Source organism: Westerdykella ornata (genome assembly GCF_010094085.1).
Source record: "Westerdykella ornata strain CBS 379.55 unplaced genomic scaffold EI97scaffold_5, whole genome shotgun sequence".
NCBI classification, from domain to species: Eukaryota; Fungi; Ascomycota; class Dothideomycetes; order Pleosporales; family Sporormiaceae; genus Westerdykella; species Westerdykella ornata.
In genome coordinates, this window is record NW_022986855.1 from 855,455 (window position 1) to 878,096 (window position 22,642).

Sequence of the window (22,642 nt, forward strand, 5' to 3'; positions counted from 1 at the left end):
TCAACCTGTTTATCGACCTTGCTCTGTCCCCTGGGTGTTTTGCTATCGAATCTGTAGTGTCTGATCTAATGCCAAGCGATAAGATAAGATTCGGTTCAACGTCGGCTCCGGGCTTCGCTAATCCCACTATGCGCGAACCGTGAATTTCGACGTTCCCCCAACAAGCTCGCGCCCACGAACAAGTACGACACCCCCTCATCGCTGGTTTTTAGGTACTCATCTTCGGTACGCATGCCGAACCTGCTCGACTCCTAAACCTCTGTTAATCCCCGCGCAGAATCAGCCCAACATGGTCAAGAAGCGAGCTTCCAAGTACGCGGCACCCCATTCCGAATATATCACCACGGTAGGAAGGTTGGAATGGCTAACACCTGCACAGCGGTCGCAACAAGAAGGGCCGCGGCCACGTCAAGCCCATCCGCTGCTCGAACTGCTCCCGATGCACACCCAAGGACAAGGCAATCAAGAGATTCACCATCCGCAACATGGTCGAGTCGGCCGCCATCCGTACGTTCGCCCCGGCCCAGCCATCGTCTTCACGCATCATATTCGGGATTTGGAATAGTGGAATGTCTACTGACACAGTAGACAGGTGATATCTCCGATGCCTCCGTCTTCCCCGAGTACACTGTCCCCAAGATGTACCTGAAGCTCCAGTACTGCGTGTCTTGCGCCATCCACGGCAAGATTGTCCGGTATGTGACTATTCGCCACAGACACGTCCAGGAGGAAGGGGTCAAGTCTCTGACATATCTTCCAGTGTCCGTTCCCGGGAAGGCCGCCGCAACCGCGCTCCCCCGCCTCGTGTGCGGTACAACAAGGATGGAAAGAAGGTCAACCCCCAGCAGACCGCTAAGACCGCCGCGTAAAAAAGCAGTTTTATAGCGAGAGAGGGGTTACGAGTTCGAAGGTCATCTGGCGCCTCGGTATGGATTAAAGGGGTGCTTTTCGGAAACTCTTATGGAAAATAACAAATGCACGAATCCAAAGTTGGAATCACAGAGGGCCCGAATGTGACGACCTACGGCTGCAGACGCTGACCTGAGTTTCGGTTCACCGTCGAAGGGTAGCTATGAGCTCGTAAAAACGAGTATCCAATTCGATCTGCATGACAATTGCGAGATACCCTTCTGGTGTAATATGAATCTGGAACGAGATCTTCGCGGCTGTCGTAATTCTACATGGACACATGACAATACAAGCACGGAAACCAATCTTCAATCATTACGCTTCTTCCCACTCCCATCCCCATCGTCGCCTCCACTCTCGGTACTCTTAACCCCCTGCTGCCCATTTGCGGCCCCCTCCGCAGCAGTTTGTTCCGTGACTTCGCCCCAATCCCCAGCACCCTCATCCCACGTCTCCGACTCAACTACTATTGTAGGCCTCTCCACCCCGCTCTCTTGCTCACCAATACCTTCCCCTAGCTCTAGATCGCGCTCATCGAACTCGTCGCCTGCGACGGCGCCATAGCCACGCGCTGCGCGCTTGCGCTCCAGCATCCGCTTGTGGTACCAGGTACATAGGGCTATGGATGCGAGGGAACCGAGGAGGTTGGCGAGGACGTCAAAGGGGTCGAAGGATCGATTGATCTGGGAGATGAGGCGTTAGCACACAGAATCCATACGAAGCTGGGTGACTGTATTTGCGCAGCCCACGGAGCCGCCCCTGAGCCGCTCACTTCCCATTGCCTATTTCCTGTTTACAACAACTCTCCCATTCCCACTATATTCAGATAATGATAAATGCGTACATACCGGCAACAAACTCTGTATCACCTCGCTCACAACGCCCAATCCCAATGTACACACGGCAAACGTCAGCTGCAGTACCTTTCGGCGACTCGTCTCGACGACCCAGTAGAAAGCCGTTGTGACGAGGAAGAAGGCGATGAAATGGAGGGCTTTGTCGGATTGGTGGACGGTCGGGAGGCTGTAGGTGGACGGGGAGAAGCCGGCGAGGGCGGAGATGGCGCATAAGACGAGGAATGCCGCTGGGAAGCAGACTTAGCAGGGGTGGAAGGATGAAGAGAATGGAGAGGATGCATATGTGAAGAAGGGGAAAAGGTCAGAGAGAACAGGAGAGGGGTGTTTTCTTTGAGAATGCGCGCGCAGCACAGATGTGCGTTATCGAGAGACAGAACGTACCGGCGAACGGCTTGCGGATCCGCATTCCGAAACTATTTATCAGCAAAACAGAACTACCAGCTGGTGGACATGTCGATATTGCAATTAAGACGTGTGTGTTGCCGTGTGGGCAAAGGGTGTTGTTAGGTTTGTGAGGTCGGAGTTGAAGCTTATGTGGCAGGTGGTTGGGATTGGGTGAGTTCAGCGCAGATGTGGTGTTGGAGATGACGCGGAAGGGAAGGGCATGTGAAGCTTATCTGTTTGCGGCAAGGCTTACGCCGGAGCATTAGATATGCAGATGAGGCTGTGAGTAATGTTGGAGTAGATTTGAATTAATTCGACTATAGTCTTCAATGATGGAAATGCGCGCGTGTGGCTGCACTGGAAGCGGAGTGGGAGAGTCCTGCGGTCGTTATGATGTATGGCGGCGCTCTCTTGGTATTATTTTAGAAAAGCCCACCCGCTAGGGTACTTGAGTGGGGACGGAGCTGCATGGCCATTGCAGTTTCGAGAAGGTCAAGTTCACTGCTCTTCTCGTTGTCTTCTGCATGGAAGCAACTGAGGTGGTGGTAATGGCAAAACTGCCGGACAGAGCAGCACATACAGATCAACCATGTGCTGCATCCACGTACAGATACCTGGCCCAAGGCAGTAGCCAGATACCAACGGATAGAATGGAACTAGACCAACTTCTTTCGATATACGACTCCAAAAAAGCAGCATGATGGTCTAGATGCCGTGTAACTGTGCAGCCTCTCGATAGGCTTACATGCATCGAAGCTTGCACGGTGCATACATAGTTCTTCGAGGGGAAGCAGCTCCCATGCAGTAAAGTAACCATATCCCCAAACCTCACAAGGGCAATCGGTCGACAACGCCGTCGGCTACTGGCCGTGCTTGATCTCAAGCCTCAGGGCCCTTCCAACCCTTCCATGGTCCATGGCGGACGTCTTCCAGATTGCTATGCCATGGGTGAAGCAAACTCCACATCGATGGGAAGCAATCTGTGTAACGAGATGAGGTAGTAGCGGTCACACCCCTTTGTGAAAGAGAAGGCTCTTTCAACTGCCTGTACATAGTTGATATATGTCAACGGCGCAGTTCGTGGAGGGAGGTTCGTGGGGTCCCACCAGCACCCCGGATGCCCAGAGAAAGGCCCTGCCGCTAGCCGTCTTATGGACTAGCTCCAAAACCTTCCCTCAACGTCCGTCTCTCTCCCACGCCTTACAGCGCCTGCCGACTCCGCGCGCAAGCCAGAGACCACCAGGACGACCGTCGTCGCCCTCTGCCATCGATCCCTCGCCCGCCCAACTCCGATTCCATCTCGCACTCGTCGCCGCTCATCTCGCTCCTCGTCGCACCTCTTCCATGCTTGGCCTCACGCCTCTGCGACGCCCGCTCGAGGTTGGAGGCCGCCCCAAAGGCTCGCCCTGAGGTGCTGCCAAGACGTCCCGTCCCCCGTCCCCACAGGAGCGCCATGTCACTTCCCCCATCGCTACATCCGCCCTCCGCCAAAGAAGGTCCGCACAATCACAATGCCCGCATGTTGAGCACCTGGTCGCAAGCGCAGCGTCTGCGCACCCCCATCCCCGCCCCCAGCGATGAGGCCATGTCCAACGGCGACTCCAACAACAATCCGGGGGAGGCCCCCGACGCCGAAGACCCCCGGGCCGCCCTCTTCCGCGAACGCTTTGCACGCTCAGAAGCGCGTTTGATGGCCCTTCTTGAACACGGTGGGCACGTCGATGCGCAAGGAGACGCCATCAACGCAATCCCTCCCTCGTCCGAGAGCTCCGCCCAGCTCCCTCCGGCGCATGACGCGCGACCTCCCGTGACCCCCAAGAAAGCCGTCCGCACAATCACCGAGAACTATGGCGATGACGATGAGGAAGAAGAGGAGGAAGATGACTCCCGCACCTCGCCCCTGTTCGCGAAAAGCGTGTCCAATGGCAGTGCCGCCGCCGCCCTCGGAACCCCTACCCTCCGCATACCCTCCTTCCCTCCGAGACTGGGGACCGATCGAACCAGCACACCTTCTACCGAGCAACCCAGGTCATCCGATGATGTCCGCAAGAAGCTACTGCAAGACAAGAAGGCCGCCGAGGACATGGCCAAGCGCACCTTCAACACCATGTTCTACACGTTGGAGAATGATAGGGACGCTATGCTGGAGCAGCAGAAACTCGATGAGCTCGACCGCCAAGTTGAGACGGAGATGTCCCGGCAGGCCAACGAAGCGCCTGCAGCGCCCCAGCAAGGGACACTGAGCACAACCAATATGGGAGCTTCTAGTTTCGCATTCAAGAATCTCATTGCGGTCTTAGACAAGAAGAGGCATCTGGTCAAAGCGAGCGATACACAACTCAGAAGCTTGATGAGCGAAGTTAGGAAGAATCGCAGCAAATGGGCCAACGAGGACCGCGTTGGCCAGGAGGAGTTGTACGAGAGCATTGAGAAGGTGCTGATGGAGTTGAAAGCTGGGGAGAACGCAGGCCCTTTCCTCCAACGTGTCAATAAACGTGAAGTCCCGGACTATTTTCACGTCATCAAACAACCCATGGACATTGGCACCATGATGAAGAAGCTGAAAGGGTTGCAGTACAAGTCGAAGAAGGAGTTTGTGGATGATCTGATGCTAATATGGTCCAATTGCTTAAAGTACAATGCCGACCCAGCTCACCCCCTCCGCAAGAAGGCGCTCTACATGAGGAAGAAGACGGAACAGCTCGTTCCCCTGATACCGGATATCACCATCAGAGACCGTGCCGAAGTTGAAGCCGAAGAAAGAAGGATGCGGCAAGGCGACGCTGACGCTGATGGTGCCGAGGAGAGTGAGGATGGTACGTCTGCGGCTTTACAGCCCATGCTTGTGGACATCTACTGACAGCATCATCAGAAGAGCCGATAATGGCCTCGCGCGGGCGCAAAGCCCCGAGCAAGGGAGGTCTGGGCTCAACCACAGGAAGAAAAGCCCCTCCAGCTGGTCTTGAGGGCACGCCTGGAGCAGACGGCAAACCCGCTGTTCCCTCGCTAATGACATCTGCTTCGAACGTTAAGAACGAAAATCTTCGCGCGGAGTCGCGGGCAGACTCCGAGATGGAGGGAAGTGTTAATGGACTTACCACCCCTCCCCCGGGTACCCTGACTCCATTTGGACCCAACGGCGTGTCCAAGAGTGGTGCGCCTCCCAGCCAAGCGGATGTCTCCGAAGCCGATGGCACTGGTACCTCAATGAGTGGATTCTTGGAGAACGAGGATGCCGAGCTGGACGATTTGGAATATAAGACCTGGAAGCAAGTCACCAAGAAGGATCGTGCCATTATCGCTGCGGAACGTAACCGATTATTCCGGGACGATCGGTTGAACGTTGAGGAACCCGCAATTCTGCGCACCAGGGCCGGAATGCGAAGGTGGCTCCGGCACAAGAAGCTTGCATCCGAGAGAGACTCCCGCGAGGGCGGAACTGCAGCTTCAGAGGGCAAAGAGGCCACTGCCGGTGAGACCCTCGCTGAAGGTGTTGAGGAGGAGGAAGAGCGTCAAGTCCCAGACTACTATGATCCTGTCTGTGTTATCCCTGATATCCCTGAACGACTGCAATGGGCCGAAGATTCTCAAGGTTATGTTATTCAGCAATCCGAGGAGTATATGCGGATGGTGCCTCCAGGTCACTTTACCTCGCCCGAGAGCTCCCTAGCAAAGCGCATGGAGTCCAACATCCGACAAATGCAAGATACCCGGAAGATTTGCGCAAAGATTGGTATCGTCAAGCAAATGCAGCTTCAGACGCAGGTGAGTATCGGTTTCAACATATTTGACGAAGATGATCTAACTATGAAAAGATGTACCAGAATCAGTTCCAGAAATACGACCCTCAGCCCTTCGTGGAGGCTGACATCGACCCTATGGTCGTAACTGACGATGGTGCAATCATGGCGCCGTATGTCTGCCGCGCCGCCTTGCAGAGAAGCGTGGGGAAGATTCTCTATCATGCCGGTTTCGAAGAATTCCAGCCCTCGGCATTGGAAGCGATCACCGATATAGCTGGCCAATTCTTTCAAAACCTTGTCAAGACCCTGAATGTATACCGGGAAGCACCCAAAACGAAGTCGGATATGCCAGTGCCCACACCAACTGGGGCGATGACGAGTTGGGTTCCCCGATTTAGTCAGGAAGAGGTGATCCTCCACGCGCTAGACGCCAATGGGGTGGAGCTCGAGAGTTTGGAGTCGTACGTCAAAGACGACGTCGAGCGGCTCAGTACTAAGCTCGCATCGATGCATGATCGCATGCGGTCGCATTACGCCGATCTTCTGCGTCCAGCCCTGGACAGTAATGCCGGGGCTGATGGTTCTGGAGCTTTCAACGACGGGAGCGAGCAATTTGTTGGCGGAGACTTTGCGGAAGAGCTTGGGGAAGACTTCTTCGGTTTCCGGGAACTTGGTCTTGATAAGGAGCTTGGCATCTCCTTCAGCGTGCCTCTGCATCTGCTCCAGAACAGGATGCATAATGCCTATGCGGCACAGAACCCGAGGTACGTCTATTGTTCGTCCTTTACTGGATATTTAGCTGACAAGAAGCGTAGTAATGTGGCGACAACCGGTCTACTCATGGAAGAGCCGCCCAAGTTCGAGCCCGTCACGATTCACAATGTGGCTGGCCAGATCGGCCTCATCCAAGACTGGCTCAAAGCCAAGCTGCAGGAGAACAACAACCAGCCGCTTGTCGAAGATGAGGACCTGCCTCCTAAGCAGAGATTCCCGAAGCCGCGTCTGCCACCTACCGGCAAGATTCTCAGCCCTCGGAAACGCCCGATCAGGGAGCAGCAGCAAATGGCGCGAAAGAAACGGAAGCTCGATGAGGAGCGAGAGGAAAATGCAGGTAACGAGGGTGCCGGGGCGAACGGAAGCTTCACCGGCAAAGGATCGAACAAGCCGCTCAGTAAATTGAAGCTGGACGTGCCCTCTCAGAAAGACAATCAAAACGTCCCAGATCCGGAGAAGGACGATGGCAGCGCTGTTGGCATGATCAGCCCAGAGAGCATCACTGCTGCATGATCGCGCCGGTCTCTATCGCTCGTTCTGCGTCCTTTCATTTCATACTTTATTTCGCAAGCGCTTTCCTTGAAGGCAAGCAACGTGCATGAAGCGCCTGGTTTCTCAGCGCTGGTCGGGTCTCTTTTGACGGTGGTGTTGTTTACTCGTGGTCTGGGTAATCATGGGTGCATTTGCGTTCTGGACTTTTAAGGCATACTCGGGATGGGTGGGTGACGTTCAGTTGTATACCCGTTGACTTGCAATCTGTATGGCCCCATGCATGGGCCGATCTGGGCAAGATAGACAACCGCAGGATATCTTTGGCTTCGTGCTTAGTTGTGTATATCGTCGGCTGGATCTATGAGGAATGCACGCGAATTACGCTCCGATAGAAGCTTATAATTGTTCGTGGACAAAATCAATATTGTCCTTAAATACGACCAGTCCCTCTCAAGGACCGCGGTGAAAAGGTGTTCAGTGCGGAATCATCAATGAAACAGTCATTGTGTGACTGAAGTACAAGGACATCTCAGTGAGTACTACATGCGCAGTGAGAGTAGTGTTCGAGTGAACGCGCAAATGAGCACTGCCAACGGTGGTGCTCCCCATATACGATATGCGGCAATGCTTGTGTAGATAGCCGATGAGGAATAAAAAGTCTAGCGCCCGACGCGGCCACCCGCGACTCTCCATTCATTCCACTTCCACGAAACAACCTCTGCAAGAAAGCAGCATTCGCAGCTGAGAAAAATAAACTAGGTCTTGCAGCAACCTCGATCTCCGCTGAGACGACGTGTCGTACGATTTGCGAGGCCAGTAATCCTAACTCGATAAGTCCGTTGCCCAAAGCGCATCTCCCTTTTTCTCTTGTTCTCTTCGCGCTTTACTTGTAGGACTGACGGGATCCCGTTACTGACGTGCCACCAGCCAGACACGGACGCTGCCTGTGGGAAAGGCAACATCTGTCTCCTGCAACTTTGGCCTTTTCGCCTTTGCTTCTGTCACTTCACCTTTCAAGCTTCCGCGAACCAACCAACGACGCCCACAACTCGCCGTTCGGCCCGGTGTTTTGTGCGTGCGCGAAACTGACTTCGCGAAAGAGTTTCACTTTCCGTTTGCCATCTCTGCGACTTCTGTTCTCTCTTGCCCGCTTTTCACAGCTGCGATCCTAGGTCCTTGCGGGGCTCGCGCGATTGGAGTTCGGACTCGTCTTAACTTTGCGGCTCGCGCATGCGCTAGCATCGAGGGCTTCCTCACCTCGGAGTCTGTTCTATTCACGCGCTCCTCTCGTCATCATCTTCCCTCCTCAATAACCACCACCACCCATCAACCATGGCGCCATCTGCAGCAGCCGCGTCATCATCAACACCGTCCTCATCAAAGTCAAAACCCAAACCTGCCGCCTCGTCGCCACGGGCGCAAAATGTCCCTACTCAATCAAATGCCAACCCGAAATTCGACACGCTGAAGTCCTGGCTGGAGCTTCACGGTGAGACAGAGTACGCTACGTACAAAAATCAGGCCGCTGCCCCGTCCCTGCTCCCGTATGAAGCGTGGGCGAGCTCGGAGCAGGCGCTGGGGGCGTACTTGTATGCGCTTGCGCTGGGTGCTTGGGAAGATGGGAGCTCGAGCGTGAGTTACCTTGATTTTATTTCATCCTGTTTTCTTCATTATATTTGACTCTTCATCTTTTCTGATTTTCTGATTTTTTTTTTCGCCGTGGAGAGAGTGGAGAGAGATGGCGCCGGTTGAATTCCATTTATTTATTTATTTTTCTTCCACGGTGGTGGTGAGCGGGCAACTGGCGAACTCGGCACTGACGAGCAGCCCAGGATGACGAACCCGAAGAATCATCAAAACCATCAACACCAGCTCAGGCACCAAAAAAGCAATTCCTAAAGGTCAAGTTTCACGGTAACGGAACCGGGCTTCCCCATCGCTCGGCGCCCGCGACTCCACCAGCAGCGTCCGGGAGTCGGGAGGATGCGGGCAGTTCGTCGAAGAAGCAGGCGAAGAAGAAGAGGAAGAGTCGGCTTGTAAGTTGTTGTTTCCCTAAAATTTATTTGATTGATTTTTTGAATATATTCACTAACATATGCAAGTCCGAGGCAATGGTGGTTGACGAAGATAATGATGATGAGGCTCCCGCTATCTCTGCGCCCGAGGCACCTCAACCCGAGATTGCGGAATCAGGCATCAAGAAGAAGAGTCGGCTTGTAAGTTGACCTTTCCTGATTTATTTTTTCCTTTGATTTGTTTTTGAGTATTTTCACTAACATTTACAAGTCCGAGGCAATGGTGGTTGACGAAGTTCATGATGACGAGGCTCCCGCTATCTCTGCGCCTGAGGTACCTCAACCCGAGGTTGCGGAACCGGGCATCAAGAAGCGGAAGCAGAAGAAGAGAAAGTCTCTGCAGGTAAGCCATATTCGCAAAAACTATCTCCACCATATGAAGAATCAAAAACGGAAATATTTTCTTTGACTAACACCATCCCAGCCTATCCAGCCAGAAGAAACACCAGAGCAAGCAGGACCCTCAGCACCCACGCCCTCCGGCATGCGGGACGCCACCACTCCCGCCGCCGCCGCCGCTGCGGCCGAGACCACGCCCAACGGAGCCACCCCGTCTTCAGCAACAAGACGTGGTCTCCGCGCTAGGACGGCAGCACAGCAGCGCCCGTATTTCCACCATCAGCGCCTTTTCGAGGACCAGCTGATGATGGACGACGATGAAGACGTGGAGAGCGTCCTTCCCGATGAAGGTACATCAAGGTCCGCCCGAAAGTCTCGCCGGTCTTCTCTCTTGGGGAAACCTCCGCTCAATTATGCGGCCCTGGACCGTGGTGGACTTGAAGACGAGGACTTGGTCGACGACGGCGGTCATGACGACGTGGAGATGGCGGAAGAGGGCAAAGAGGAGTCTCCCCCGGCGAAGCACTTCAAGGGCAAAGGCCGCGCGTGGAAGAAAGACGACGATGAGGAGGACACGAATTTCCAGCCGAACGCGACGGAGCCGGTGAAGAGGAAGAGGGGACGGCCGAGGAAGTACCCTAGGCCCGAGGAAGGGGTGCCGCAGCAGGAGCAACAAGAGCAGCAAGAGCAGCAGGAGCAGCAGGATCAGCAAGAGTCTGCGGAAGTGGTCGAGCCTGAAGCGCCTGTGACAGAGACGCGGACGCCGAAATCTGCGAAAGGGAAAGGCAAGGGGAAGGCGAAGGGCAAAGAGAAGGCGAAGGGCAAAGAGAAGGCGAAGGGCAAAGAGAAGGCGAAAGATGCTGGCATGGCGGCAGCTGGACCGGAGAAGAGCAAGACAGCTATCGCGAACTGGGGACCGCCAGTGTCGCCAGCGAAGCCGCCCGAAAAGACGAGGCAGCGCAAACCGAGGAGGAAAAGCCACAAATCCGCGGAATACGTCATCGACGATGATTCTGACGATGAATCTCGCATAATGCCTGTTCCACATTCCCGTTTGAAAACGACGGCTCCCCGCGAGAAGCTCCTTAAGTGCGAGGCAATCGCATCCACGCCTCCCTCAACGGGACTCAAGAACGTCGACGGCAAAGGCAAGGACGGCGAAACAATGACGAAAAGCCATAAATCCGCGGAATACGTCATCGACGATGATTCTGACTATGAATATAAAATAATGCCTTACTACCATTACCGTTTGAAACCGACGGCTCCCCGCGGGAAGCCCCTTGAAGTCAGGGCCAGGGCGACCGGATTCAAGCCTTCCTCACCGGAACTCAAGAACGTCGACGGTGAAGGCGAGGACGAGAAGAAGGAGAAATCGAAGAAGAAGCGCAAACCAAGGAAGCCGAGGAAGGAATACTTGTCAGAACCGATTGTGCTTGATGAGGATGAAGATGACGATGATGAAGTCACTGTGATGGAGGAAGGGAAGGCCGGCCGGTCAACAGCAACGCCTACAACTCCAATTGTTGGAGATGGGGGGAGTAAGAAGAAGAAGAGAGTGTCGATAGTTTCACCAACCAACAGCAAGTCTGTGAAGGGCGGCCGGTCGCCTCGAAAGAACAAAACAACTAAGGCTACCAGTGCTGTCACTATGACACCGAAATCGGCGAAATCGGCAAAAGGTGCGGCGCGGACAGGATCGCCTGCTACGATGGCTTCCCCGCAGTCTCAGAGGAGAGCGAAGCAGCAGAAGAGGACGTTCCTTTCCGCGGAGTTTGTAAAGGATTCGAGCGATGAGGAGGAGGATGAGGAGGAACGGGTTGATGCTGGGGATGTTGGAGTGGGAGAGGAAAAGGACGTAGATGACCTGACGGACGTAGATGATTTGACGGACCTAGATGATCTGACGGACTTAGATGATCCGACGGACGATGCGGACCGTATGGACGAAGGGAATGAGGATGAGAAAGAAAATGGAGATGAAGAGGAGGAGGAGGACGAGCAGGAGGAACAGGAGGAGAAGGACAAGGAGAAGCAAGAAGACGACGACGACGACGTCGGCGACACGAACAACGACAACGAGAAGAAGAAACAGCTAGAGCAAGACGCTACCCCTGATCTGCCCGAGACTCTCCCCTTCCCATCAACTTCAACAGCGTTACGGAATGGCCAGCTCCCTAGCACTTCCCCATCTTCCCAACCCGCTCAGAACTCGCCAGCTCCCAACGCAGCGGAGCCGTCGGCAACACCGCCCCCATCTGCAGCGAACGAAGGAATCGCAAATGGAACCGTCGAAAGTAATGACGATGGGAAATCGACACCGCATTCGCACGGTGAGAATACTGTATCGGCATCATTGCAGGGAGATGAGCGTGAGGGGAAGGAAGGGACAGAGGAGAGCAAGGTCGAAACCCCGGTATGCTAGCGGCTTTTCGGGCTTCGGAGGAGATCCACGACCAAGTGACTCCAGTCGTGACGGAGAAGTTAAAGCAAATCGATATTACACAATGGCAGTCAACCAAGCCATTGATTTGAGAGAAGAAGGAAAAGCGGTCGGAGGGAACTGGACGGGCGGGATGATGACCCCAGGGTGAGACTACTTACTGTACGAGGTTGTCCATGTGGTGGATTCGGTATGATGGGTTTTTCCCATGGTATACTGTGCAAGGCCGTCTTTAGGAATGAGGCACCGGAGCTGTTTGTCTACTTCTCTCGGTTCTCATCAAGGGTGTCGGGTGCATTGCTGGCGTTCATGGGTGGATGTATGTGCTTCTATTTTTTCTCTTCCTACCTTGTTTTTTGGTACACTATTCTTGTGGGAAATGGCTATGTCGAACATAAGGATGGGAGAGGATGGTTTGGTGGGAGGTGCTGGTGTCAGTTATTCTGGAATGGGTGTGCTAGGAAGCTGGATCTCCTTCATAGCGGTGGATAGGGAGGGGTATGTAGGGTTTGGGTAGGGATATGGATAGGACTTTTCATGTCTTTATTGCAGGGCGGGGGATAGTGTGGTATGGAGTACGGACAATGAATGGATAGTGTTCTATTTTATGTTGTGTGTCAAACAAGATTCTAGCCGTCTTATGGGAAGTCCGGCTAGGGGTATCTGAAGCTTCATAGTGAGTACGTAGACAGACGTTCTTCTGTAGTGAAGTCTGCACCACAAATCAACGACCAGAGCTTGGCTATGCATGAATTATTCTCAGTTTAAATGCAACGACTGTCGAATATCTTACAATGCCCACTAAATAGCAGGGCTTGGACGTAGCTCGCATCTATCTTCTACCCACTCTCCCTCTTTTATATTTATCCGCCCATCCTCCGTCCCCTTCTGTACCTCAAAGCCTCAACCTCAAAAACGGCCTCCGCAACACAAGCAGGTAATACAAGGCGCCAAAAGCTGCACCCCCAAGATGGCCCGCATGCGCCACGCCCGTCTTCTTTTCCGACGAGAGATAATATCCATCATAGATGAGATAGCCACCCATCAGCACCCACAACGGCACCGGAATGATCCCGTAGACGTGAAACACCGTCCTGGGAAACATCATCGAGGCCGCGAGCCCAAGACCCATGACAGCTCCGCTGAAGCCCAATCCCGACTGGGTATCTGCTTGCCCCGTGCGCCGCACATGCTGGTAACGGACAAGCAGGTAGCCTAGGGAGCCGCTGATGGCGGAGCCGAGGAGCAGCGTGACGAAGTGCCTGGGCATGATGCCGGCGTTTTCCGCGACGAGGCGACCGATGAAGTAAAAAGATGTCATGTTAGCAAGAAGATGGATGGGATCCAGGTGGGCGAATGCGCTGGTGATGATGGTCTCGTAGTGGCCGGAAAGGACATTGCGTAGGTTGAGCAGCACGCGTGGGGCCAATTGCATCCACGGCTGGGGGTTGCCTTGCTGGGCGCAGATTTTGCAGTAAGCGGCGTAGGCCCAGACGGCGGTGTTGATGGCGGCGAAGAGGTAGATGATGCGCATGTTGGCTTGGGCATTTTCGTATGGGTTGCCGGATGGTGGTGGAGGGGGCGGAGAGGATGGACCCCAGCCCTGGTTGTGGTTGCGGGCATACAGACGGCGAAGGATGGCGCTGGGCTGGCGATTGAGGAATCTGGAGGGTCCATGGGCGAGGCCAAAGGCTTTGGTCGTGCTGGGGGAGAAGAAGCGTGGGGCGAGAGATGGTCGGAGAGGTCTCAGCGTGTGCGGGCACAGTGGCCTAACCAGGCGGAAGAGGGAGGCCATGGTGATGTATTGGATCGTCCGAAATACTTTATAATCCCTTATCTCTTTTTCTCGCACACGGGGGGGACTTGCACACTCCGGTAAGGCACGTGAGAATGGAAGGCTGATCCAAGGGATAGGGCCCAGCGTTCCAAAGTACTCCGGATATATCTCTTGACTTTATCCACGATAGCGATGGAATGATTCCAGCCCTCCAGTAAATGATGGCAACAATGGACAGGTACGAATCCTTTGACGGTCTTGTCCACGACCGTCGTTCGACATCTCCGGTCGGCCCGGAAGAGTTGCCAGGATGAATGGCAAAGAGCGAGAGAAGGGACACGGCGTGGCCAATTATCGCGCCTTTACGTAAGCTTCTCCCCACCAACTACATCCAACCTCAACTCCAAAAGGTTTCGAGAATCACCGCACACCAGCGTCTCTTCCCCAACAACCTCCACGCAGACCGACGACCAATCCAGGCAGTACACCTTAAAGCCCCTCAACGGCTTATACCAAATACACGAGATTTCCTCAATTCTAAACCGATCAACGAAGCAACCGACTGTTCCGCGCAACACGACACATCACCTTTGTGACCTCTTAACACACGATCAAAGCCTTTACGTAGCGGCTACTACACTCTCCAAGCCGTCAGCGTCCTGATCCCTACGCCAAACAAACCGCCAACATCACCAGCCCTGTTCGACCGTTCAATCGCCTTTGCCCCACTCCGAAGTTCTGCCTCACCCGCTCTGGAATACAACCAGGCCACCACAGTCACGGCCCTTTGACGCATACACCTCCAGCTGCTACAAAATCTCCCCCCAATCATCTATCATACCGGACACAATGACAGATCAACTGGCCGGTCAGATGGCGGCTACGAATATAAGGTAGGCTCATTGCTGAGGTGGGCTAAATGTGCCTAACTGACGAGCTCTTCCAGCGAAAATGCGGCTTCAGCGGACTGGAGAAGTCAATTGAAACAACCAGTGAAGGATCTCCGCCCTCAAACTGAGGTTAGTGTTCCGAGCATCTGAACGGAGCCGGATCGGTACGCTAAAGCTGTAGCTCTAGGACGTAACCAAAACCAAAGGGCTCGAGTTTGAGGACTTTCATATCAAGCGAGAACTCATGATGGGCATCTTCGAAGCCGGTTTCGAGAAGCCGTCGCCCATCCAAGAAGACGCCATACCTGTTGCATTGACCGGCCGAGATATTCTAGCACGAGCGAAGAACGGGACAGGCAAGACGGCTGCTTTTGTGATTCCTACGCTAGAACGGGTGAACCCCAAGATCAGCAAGACCCAGGCTCTTATCCTGGTCCCCACTCGGGAGCTGGCCCTCCAAACCTCGCAGGTTTGCAAAACCCTCGGCAAACATCTTAAGCTCAATATCATGGCATCTACGGGAGGTACTGGATTGAAGGACGACATCATTAGGCTGCAGGATACGGTTCACATCATTGTCGGCACTCCCGGGCGAATCTTGGATCTGGCGAAACAGGGCGTGGCGGATCTCTCCGCTTGCCAGACGTTCGTCATGGACGAGGCAGATAAGCTTCTGTCGCCCGAGTTCACTCCTGTCATCGAGGAATTGCTCTCATTCCACCCTCGCGATCGCCAGGTCATGCTCTTCAGCGCCACCTTCCCCATCGTCGTCAAGACCTTCAAGGACAAGCACATGAACTCGCCGTATGAGATCAACCTGATGGACGAGCTCACGCTCCGAGGTATCACGCAATACTATGCCTTTGTTGAAGAGAAGCAGAAGGTGCACTGCTTGAACACACTTTTCAATAAGCTGCAGATCAATCAGTCGATCATTTTCTGCAACTCCACCAACCGCGTGGAGCTGCTTGCTAAGAAGATCACTGAACTTGGCTACTCCTGTTTCTACTCCCATGCGCGCATGCCCCAACATAGCCGCAACCGTGTTTTCCATGATTTCCGCAGCGGTCTCTGCCGCAACCTTGTTTGTTCGGATCTGCTTACTCGTGGTATCGATATCCAGGCGGTCAACGTGGTCATCAACTTCGATTTCCCGAAGAATGCTGAGACGTATCTTCACCGCATTGGGCGTTCCGGTCGTTTTGGCCATTTAGGTCTGGCTATTAACCTGATCAATTGGGATGATCGTTTCAACCTTTATCGCATTGAGCAGGAGTTGGGTACGGAGATTCAGCCTATTCCACCGGTCATTGAGAAGAGCTTGTATGTTTATGATTCCCCCTCGACGATCCCGCGTCCGATTTCCAACCCTCCTCCTCGTGGCCCCACTCAGCCCTCCAACCAGGAGAGGCAGGATGGACAACCCAATGCTAGCAGGCCAGCTGGAGCTCCGCAGGGCAACCGCCAAAACTTCAACCGTAATCCTCGTGGTGGCCAGTACGGAGGACAGCGAAGAAGTGGCCCCCAAGGTGCCCAAAGGCAAACGGTGCAGGGCCAGCCGCAGCCGTGGGCTCCAGCTCAGGCTTAGCAAGCCGCGAGGGGTCAAGAAAGGTAGGGTATCACCTCGCTCTTTCCTTGGGCGATTGTTATCCTGCTAGGGACTTTTTCTATCTATCTCGTTTTCCTGAGCCAGGTGTTTGCATTTTATCTCCTTTCGGCACTGAACATTTTCTGGAGTTTTGGCGCTATCCTGTTTGTTATGCTGACATGAGCGATCGTCGACGAATCGGTACGGGATACGTGACCTCCATCGTCTCACAAATCGATACCTTGGCGCATCTGGAGTCTTCATGCCAGTCCACTCTGTATTATATACCTTGGTCTGGGTTCGAGGTACTACTTTCTCCTGTCTGTTCTTCTCTTCTTTCACCGCAGGGATTCGGTGACCCTGGGAGCCCCTCTTTCGGACTTTACGGTACCATATGTCTTCGGATCCGTAGCATTGGCAACCGGCGGCGTTTCTTAACAGTCTACACCGTTTCACGATAGACTTGTCCACCGCTCTCTCGGCGCCGTTGGTCTTCCGATATCCTTGCTCGGGGGTCAACCTTCTTGGGGATTACGACCACCTTTCAACTTCAAATCCACCCTCGTTCAACGAGATTACATTTTCCCCTCACCATCTCATCGCCATCCTCCTTACAGATATGTTGCTGTACAATCCTGCCTATGGCGACATCCTTTCAACTTAATCTGCGGTTCCTCTCCCTCCTTTAGGGACCTGCGCCAATCTCTGGAGCCCACGACATGGACTCCAGCCTGTCACTGTTGATCATCCATTTCCGTTCCGACGCGCTACGTGGAATGGAAATGCGACCGGATCAGTCTGGGAACTTTGGCTCCGACTGTTTTCAAACCTCTTCCTCCCCTGTTCGTCATTGTCCGAGGAGCTTGAAATGACGAGTATGTGCAATTGCGGGAGATGGAAAATGGTCCGGGTCAGTGCTCCTGGTAGAAAGAAATGATTGAAAAAAAAGTAGGGGTATAGTGTGGCTTAGTGGTTCGTAGCTTCGCCCAATGCAAAGAATTGATATCCCGAAAATGGCGTCGTAAGTTGGTGGTGATGTGCTTGTGATTCGTGATTGTCTAGAAGCTTTTGTGTGCGTGAGGCTGAACCACTTTTTAAAGAAGTGGCGGGGCGAGGTAAGTGAGGCGACGTGAGGATGTGGAGTGAGTGAACGCCCAACTATCATCCCATCCTCCTTCCATGTCATTTCATCTATTTCCATCTCGTCGCCGTTGGGACACATCCCACAGGCGAGTAAAGATGTACAATCTACACCTTCTTCAGACAACCCATTTCCTCACACATGTATCAATCAGTATGCAATACTGAACACAATCCTAACATCAACTCCAATGCGTCATAAACGGCTGATCCAAACCATCAATCCATTCCTGGGTATGCAACCGTGCTAAATGGGTATATCTTCACCTTCTCCATCCCTCCCCGTCCTCCTCCCTGCACAATTCAAAACACGGCACCCCCAATAATAAACACCCTCTCCTCCTCCCGCCTCACCCACTTGACCACCATATTCGCCGCCTGCGCCAACGCCGCTCGGCCCGTATTCCCGGGAGCAACGCAATACAATTCAAACAGGGGCGTCGACCACGCCAGCGCCATGCTCGTCGTCGCCGACTCGTGCAGGACCTTCAAGGGCGCCGGCCGCGCGTGGAGCTGCGCGTGCAGTTTGGCGTAGAGGTTTGTGAGGCTGGATGATCATCTCTTAGTCACGAACTACGTGTTTTGGGTTGACACTTGTTGAGAGGTGCACCGGAATGGTGGAATGGAATTAATCGTGCAAAGGAAAGGAAAATGAAACGTACCGCCGCCGGTCCAATGGCGTCTCGAAGTACGGTTCCCAGGCCGGCATCGTGAATTGCACGTTCCCGCGGCTCTTGTACAGGAAGTGGCGTAGCGGGCTGCCGGGCACAATGTCTATGCACTTGGGCCGGCCTTTTCGGACGGCTTGTCGGATATGCGCGATGGAGCCATTCTTTTGGAGTTGCTGTGCGGAATTTTCGTATCAGTCGTGATCGGTGTAACACGTGTTGTGTATACTCTGGAGAGACGATCGTAAAACGGCGACAGGGGAGAGAGGATGCGTGCAAAAGCGAGGCAGGACATGCACATTTGGAACCCACATATGCAATGGAAATGGTAGACATACCTCAACCAACTCGTCCCTCATACCCCTCAACTCATAGAATGCCTCCTTATTTGCGCTAATCAACAGGATGGCCACCTCATCGCCCTCCCCACCACCGCTACTCCTCGGTCTCTCCTCCATCTTCTCCTCGGGACGCTCCAAGTCCAAAAAGCTAACATACATATACAGATACCCCGTATTGTTGAAACCCGGCAGACAAAGCGGGATCCAGTTCTCCCCACCGCCGGCTTTGACGCTGCCAGCTTCAAACAGCATGTTGAAGATGAGATGCAGGTCTCCGGGGTGGAGAGAGTGCTTCTTGGGACGCACGACGGAAACGAGTTTGCCCGAGGCGACGATGAGACCGTAAAGGAGGTTCTCGGAGCGCGTTTTGAGGAACGTATTGTTGATGGCTTGGCGATGGGATTTGCGGAGTCTTAGACACTCGAGGGCGCCCAGCAACGTGGAAGGGGACCCACGCGTGAAGCCGTCCGCTAATGCGGAGAGAAGGACCTCCGTTCCCTGGAGTGGCCGGCGCAAGTCGTAGTTTGCCCGTGCAGCAAACATGCGCTCCAGGCTTGGAAGAGTGAGGGTTGAGAGGATCTGCATGTATAGAGCGTCCAGCTGAGCCCGCAGCTGCGCATCGCTCTCCGGAAGACGACTGATGGCGACTAGGTTCAGGGGGCCCTTGGTCATAACCAGGAATCGTACTTCGCCGGCCGTGAAGCTCTTCAGGCCATCGTTTTTGGACTGGTAGAACGATATGATGGTCTGAACCACTCCCATGTAGTTTGTGATCAATTCATCGTTGCCGTGGCGGCTGTAGATGGGTTTTCCGGCCGACGAGAGAATGAGGAAGTGTTTCAACTTGCTTCTCCAGTTCCGCATGACGGATTCTATAGCCGTACAGATCAGTAAAAGAACACACCAGATATGGACCACGAATACCAAGCATTCTGACCTTCATTGGTGCCCCGGGCGTCTATATTCTCAATCTCATCAAACTCGTGCTTGAACGCCTGCTCGAACTCTGGATCCGAGGGAAACAGACTCTCCACCTCCTGGCTTTGAAAACGATCACCCAGCGCCTGAAAGAGCGTCTGATGTTCTCCGATAACCTCACCCAACATGCTCTCCGTCTCTTCGCTCTGCTCACGGCCAGGCATTATGCTTTGCACGCTCGCGGTGTCCACATCGCTGGTAGCGCGGCCCCGAATCCGACGTGACGCGGAAGAGGAAGAAGACTCGTATTTGGATTCAGTGCTGTAGAATTGCGTGTCGGAATAGGAAAGCTGTGTGGTAGGCTTAGAGACAAGTTGAGGGCGGGGCGGCGTTCCTGCATGGGACGAGGAGGGTCGCGAATCCAGGAGACTCAGCGTCTTCGGTCGAGGAGGCAGGGGCGGAGGCGTTCCTTCTCGGGATACGGCAGTGAGGTTGTTTGACGACGACTTCTGTGAAGCGCTCCGTATTACGCTGAGGGTGTGATTGGAGACGTGCTCGCCGACCCCATCTTCGCCCTTGGGAGCGCTAGCCTGCCCACCTCGAGCTTTGTCTGGAGCTTCACTATGCGGATGGGGGCCAGCGCTCCCTGTATGGTCCATGAAGGGGAAAAGCTCTTTGTAGCATGGGCGGACGCGGTGGGGGATGCCATATGTGCTTTGTTTGATAAAGTTGTACCGCAGTGACGCCAGTGGGTTGATGCTGTTTAAGCGGCGCAGCACGGGCCATTCCAGCCAGTAACGACGAATCTGGGATAGGATTCGCGATTCGAGTCCTACATATCCAGCTGCATAGTGTGTAGTATGGGAACTCATAAAATGCACTCATATGAGGCCCATGATAATGAACGAGAAGACCAATTTGTTGAAACTTCCATTGCATGCTGTTAGACAGCATCGATGGTACTGATTGAATTGATAGAGCCACGGGCCTACAACGGCCTCTCTAGTAACCCTGGATATCGGTCTAGATCCGCATAAAACGATGCGATGTACACTCGCCAGATGCATGTTAAATGCCCAAAATGCCTACTTTTGTTGAAACCCCGTCCCACCTCGAACGCCTTGCAACCATATTGGAACCTAATTACCATGTTGAAGATGAGAAATATCTAGAGGTCACGTCTAGAAGGGAAGGGGGAAGGTGCTGGCCCAAGCCGCAATCTCCTTCTTTAGGTTGTTGATCTCCTCCACCTCGCCCGAGGCAACCTTGGCCTTGAAGTCCTTCAGCTTGTTGGCGTCCTTGGGAAGCTCGGCCTGGATCTTCTGGCAAAGCTTGATCGCGGCGTCGATGTACTGAGCAATCCTCTTGAAATCTTCCTCGCCCATGCCACGCGAGGTCATGGCTGGCGCACCGATACGGATACCCATGGGGGTCAGTGCCGACTTGTCACCGGGGGTGGTGTTCTTGTTGCAGGCGATGTTGATCTGCTCAAGGACGGCTTCCACACGAGCCCCGTCGAGATTCTGAGGCTTCAGGTCGAGGAGGACCATATGGTTGTCCGTACCGTCGGTGACGAGCTTGTAGCCGAGCTCCTTGAAGCTGATCTCAAGCTGCTTGGCGTTCTTGATGACTTGCTCCTGGTAGGCCTTGAAGTCATCGGACTGGGCCTGCTTGAGCGCGACAGCGAGAGCGGTGATGGTGTGGTTGTGGGGGCCACCCTGATGACCAGGGAAAACGGAGAAGTTGATGGGGCCCTCGAGGTCGTAGAGGGTCTCCTTGCCGGTCTTGGGGTCGGTCTTGCGCACACCCTTGCGGAAGAAAATCATAGCGCCACGGGGTCCACGAAGCGACTTGTGGGTCGTGGTGGTGACAATATCGCAGTAGGGGAAGGGCGACTTGTTCACACCAGCCGCAATGAGACCGGAAATGTGGGCCATGTCCATCATCAGGTAGCAGCCGACCTTGTCGGCAATCTCGCGCATACGGGCATAGTCGATCTCGCGGCAGTAGGCCGAAGTTCCGGCAACAAGGACCTTGGGTCGATACATGAGTGCGTTCTCCTCGAGGCGATCATAGTCAATCAAGCCCGTCTCGAGGTTGACCCGGTACGGGAAGGTCTCGAAGTAGGTCGAAACAGCCGAGATCCTGCGAAGGTCAGCTTATATTATGAGTGGGATGCATTCAAATCCCTTACTTCCTCTGGGGCGTCTGGTAGCCGTGACTCAAATGTCCACCGTGGGGTAGATCCAAGCCCATCAGCCTGTCGTGCGGCCTCATGATGGCCTGGTACACCTGCAGGTTGGCAGGGCTGCCGCTCAAGCACTGAACGTTGACACCCCACTTCTCCGGGTCCAGCCCGAAGGCCTCGAGGGCGCGCTTCTGGCACAGAAGCTCAATCTCGTCAATGTGCTCGTTTCCGCCGTAGTAGCGGGCGCCGGGATAGCCTTCAGAGTACTTGTTGGACATGGGCGACCCAAGCGCGTCAAAGACGGCTCGAGATGTGACATTCTCGGAGGCGATGAGTAGGATGGATTCGCGCTGGCGCTGGATCTCCTTTTTCTATTGCGCGTCAGCGCGGGGAGATTCTAGAGACCTTCCAGAAAGAACATACCATGATCTCAGCGACGTCAGGGTCCGTCTCCACCAGAGACTTCTCCATGAGCTGCAATGAGTCAGTATCCGATCTGTTCTTCTTTGTTGTTCAATGGGGAACGTACGTCCTGGTGAGACTTGGGCAGAGCGTAGTGCGACATGGTGCAGGCAATTGATCAGTAACCAGACCAAGGAGAGGTTTAAGGAATGAAAGGAGAGGGTGAGGAAGAGGAAATCAGCGGTCGGTGGGATCTTAATGTGTAAAGTCGCCGGTCAGCGGTGTAACTCGCCACTACTTTTTTCATGGAGGGGCAGGCGCGCTAGGCTGCATGTGGTATGGCGGGGCGGAGTCTGGACCGTCATCGGAGTCCGACTGGGGTACGGAGTAAATGCCACTCCAGCTTGCAATGGAACAATACCCCATGAACAGAGCTTGAAGAAGGGTTCGGCGAAAGATGCTATTGGCCTGGAGGCCTTCATTATCTCGTGTGGATGCGCTACATACAGTCTTGCAATCATTTCCTTCTCCTTGCATGTCTTCTGCCCCATGTTGTTCATCCCAACTTTTTCTCACGTTCTCATTCCAATAATATCCGAACCGTTCAACGCCGAAAATGCCAAAATGTCTTCTGCTTAAGCAGCACGCTGCGTCGCAAGAGCCAAAAGGGCCCGGGGTATGACAACTATACAGGACGAATCGAAAAAGACTCCA

The 22,642-nt window shown here is 54.1% G+C and overlaps 9 protein-coding genes across 9 annotated transcripts; 5 read left to right on the plus strand and 4 right to left on the minus strand.

Annotated features, from left to right (window-relative positions):
* Positions 1-156: 156 nt before the first annotated feature.
* On the plus strand, positions 157-1,215 carry EI97DRAFT_414958 (40S ribosomal protein S26). Its single transcript, XM_033796843.1, has 5 exons — positions 157-225; positions 278-312; positions 380-507; positions 593-695; positions 761-1,215. Exons 2-5 carry the CDS (start codon positions 290-292, stop codon positions 867-869), a joined length of 363 nt encoding a protein of 120 aa, XP_033655961.1. The 5' UTR covers positions 157-225; positions 278-289; the 3' UTR covers positions 870-1,215.
* EI97DRAFT_499861 (uncharacterized protein) lies at positions 1,076-2,594 on the minus strand. Its single transcript, XM_033802627.1, has 3 exons — positions 2,148-2,594; positions 1,758-1,993; positions 1,076-1,592 (listed from the first exon to the last, which is right to left on the minus strand). Exons 1-3 carry the CDS (start codon positions 2,170-2,172, stop codon positions 1,218-1,220), a joined length of 636 nt encoding a protein of 211 aa, XP_033655962.1. The 5' UTR covers positions 2,173-2,594; the 3' UTR covers positions 1,076-1,217.
* Positions 2,595-3,361: 767 nt separating this feature from the next.
* EI97DRAFT_394821 (transcriptional activator spt7) lies at positions 3,362-7,571 on the plus strand. Its single transcript, XM_033796313.1, has 4 exons — positions 3,362-4,966; positions 5,023-5,915; positions 5,966-6,657; positions 6,709-7,571. Exons 1-4 carry the CDS (start codon positions 3,604-3,606, stop codon positions 7,178-7,180), a joined length of 3,420 nt encoding a protein of 1,139 aa, XP_033655963.1. The 5' UTR covers positions 3,362-3,603; the 3' UTR covers positions 7,181-7,571.
* A 2,040-nt stretch (positions 7,572-9,611) lies between these two features.
* EI97DRAFT_253141 (uncharacterized protein) lies at positions 9,612-12,111 on the plus strand. Its single transcript, XM_033794164.1, has one exon. It carries the CDS (start codon positions 9,719-9,721, stop codon positions 11,996-11,998), a length of 2,280 nt encoding a protein of 759 aa, XP_033655964.1. The 5' UTR covers positions 9,612-9,718; the 3' UTR covers positions 11,999-12,111.
* Positions 12,112-12,620, plus strand: EI97DRAFT_253093 (uncharacterized protein). The gene has a single exon (XM_033794163.1). It carries the CDS (start codon positions 12,225-12,227, stop codon positions 12,531-12,533), a length of 309 nt encoding a protein of 102 aa, XP_033655965.1. The 5' UTR covers positions 12,112-12,224; the 3' UTR covers positions 12,534-12,620.
* A 136-nt stretch (positions 12,621-12,756) lies between these two features.
* On the minus strand, positions 12,757-14,106 carry EI97DRAFT_431647 (uncharacterized protein). The gene has a single exon (XM_033797987.1). The coding sequence runs from the start codon at positions 13,809-13,811 to the stop codon at positions 12,912-12,914; it is 900 nt and encodes a 299-aa protein (XP_033655966.1). The 5' UTR covers positions 13,812-14,106; the 3' UTR covers positions 12,757-12,911.
* A 433-nt stretch (positions 14,107-14,539) lies between these two features.
* EI97DRAFT_253154 (ATP-dependent RNA helicase DHH1) lies at positions 14,540-16,304 on the plus strand. The gene is made up of 3 exons (XM_033794165.1): positions 14,540-14,686; positions 14,740-14,812; positions 14,871-16,304. Exons 1-3 carry the CDS (start codon positions 14,643-14,645, stop codon positions 16,269-16,271), a joined length of 1,518 nt encoding a protein of 505 aa, XP_033655967.1. The 5' UTR covers positions 14,540-14,642; the 3' UTR covers positions 16,272-16,304.
* Positions 16,305-17,407: 1,103 nt separating this feature from the next.
* On the minus strand, positions 17,408-20,080 carry EI97DRAFT_431650 (DUF254-domain-containing protein). Its single transcript, XM_033797988.1, has 4 exons — positions 19,358-20,080; positions 18,418-19,292; positions 18,074-18,255; positions 17,408-17,958 (listed from the first exon to the last, which is right to left on the minus strand). Exons 1-4 carry the CDS (start codon positions 19,995-19,997, stop codon positions 17,715-17,717), a joined length of 1,941 nt encoding a protein of 646 aa, XP_033655968.1. The 5' UTR covers positions 19,998-20,080; the 3' UTR covers positions 17,408-17,714.
* Positions 20,081-20,256: 176 nt separating this feature from the next.
* EI97DRAFT_414975 (glycine hydroxymethyltransferase) lies at positions 20,257-22,189 on the minus strand. Its single transcript, XM_033796844.1, has 4 exons — positions 22,056-22,189; positions 21,950-22,000; positions 21,533-21,897; positions 20,257-21,483 (listed from the first exon to the last, which is right to left on the minus strand). Exons 1-4 carry the CDS (start codon positions 22,089-22,091, stop codon positions 20,520-20,522), a joined length of 1,416 nt encoding a protein of 471 aa, XP_033655969.1. The 5' UTR covers positions 22,092-22,189; the 3' UTR covers positions 20,257-20,519.
* Positions 22,190-22,642: the final 453 nt, after the last annotated feature.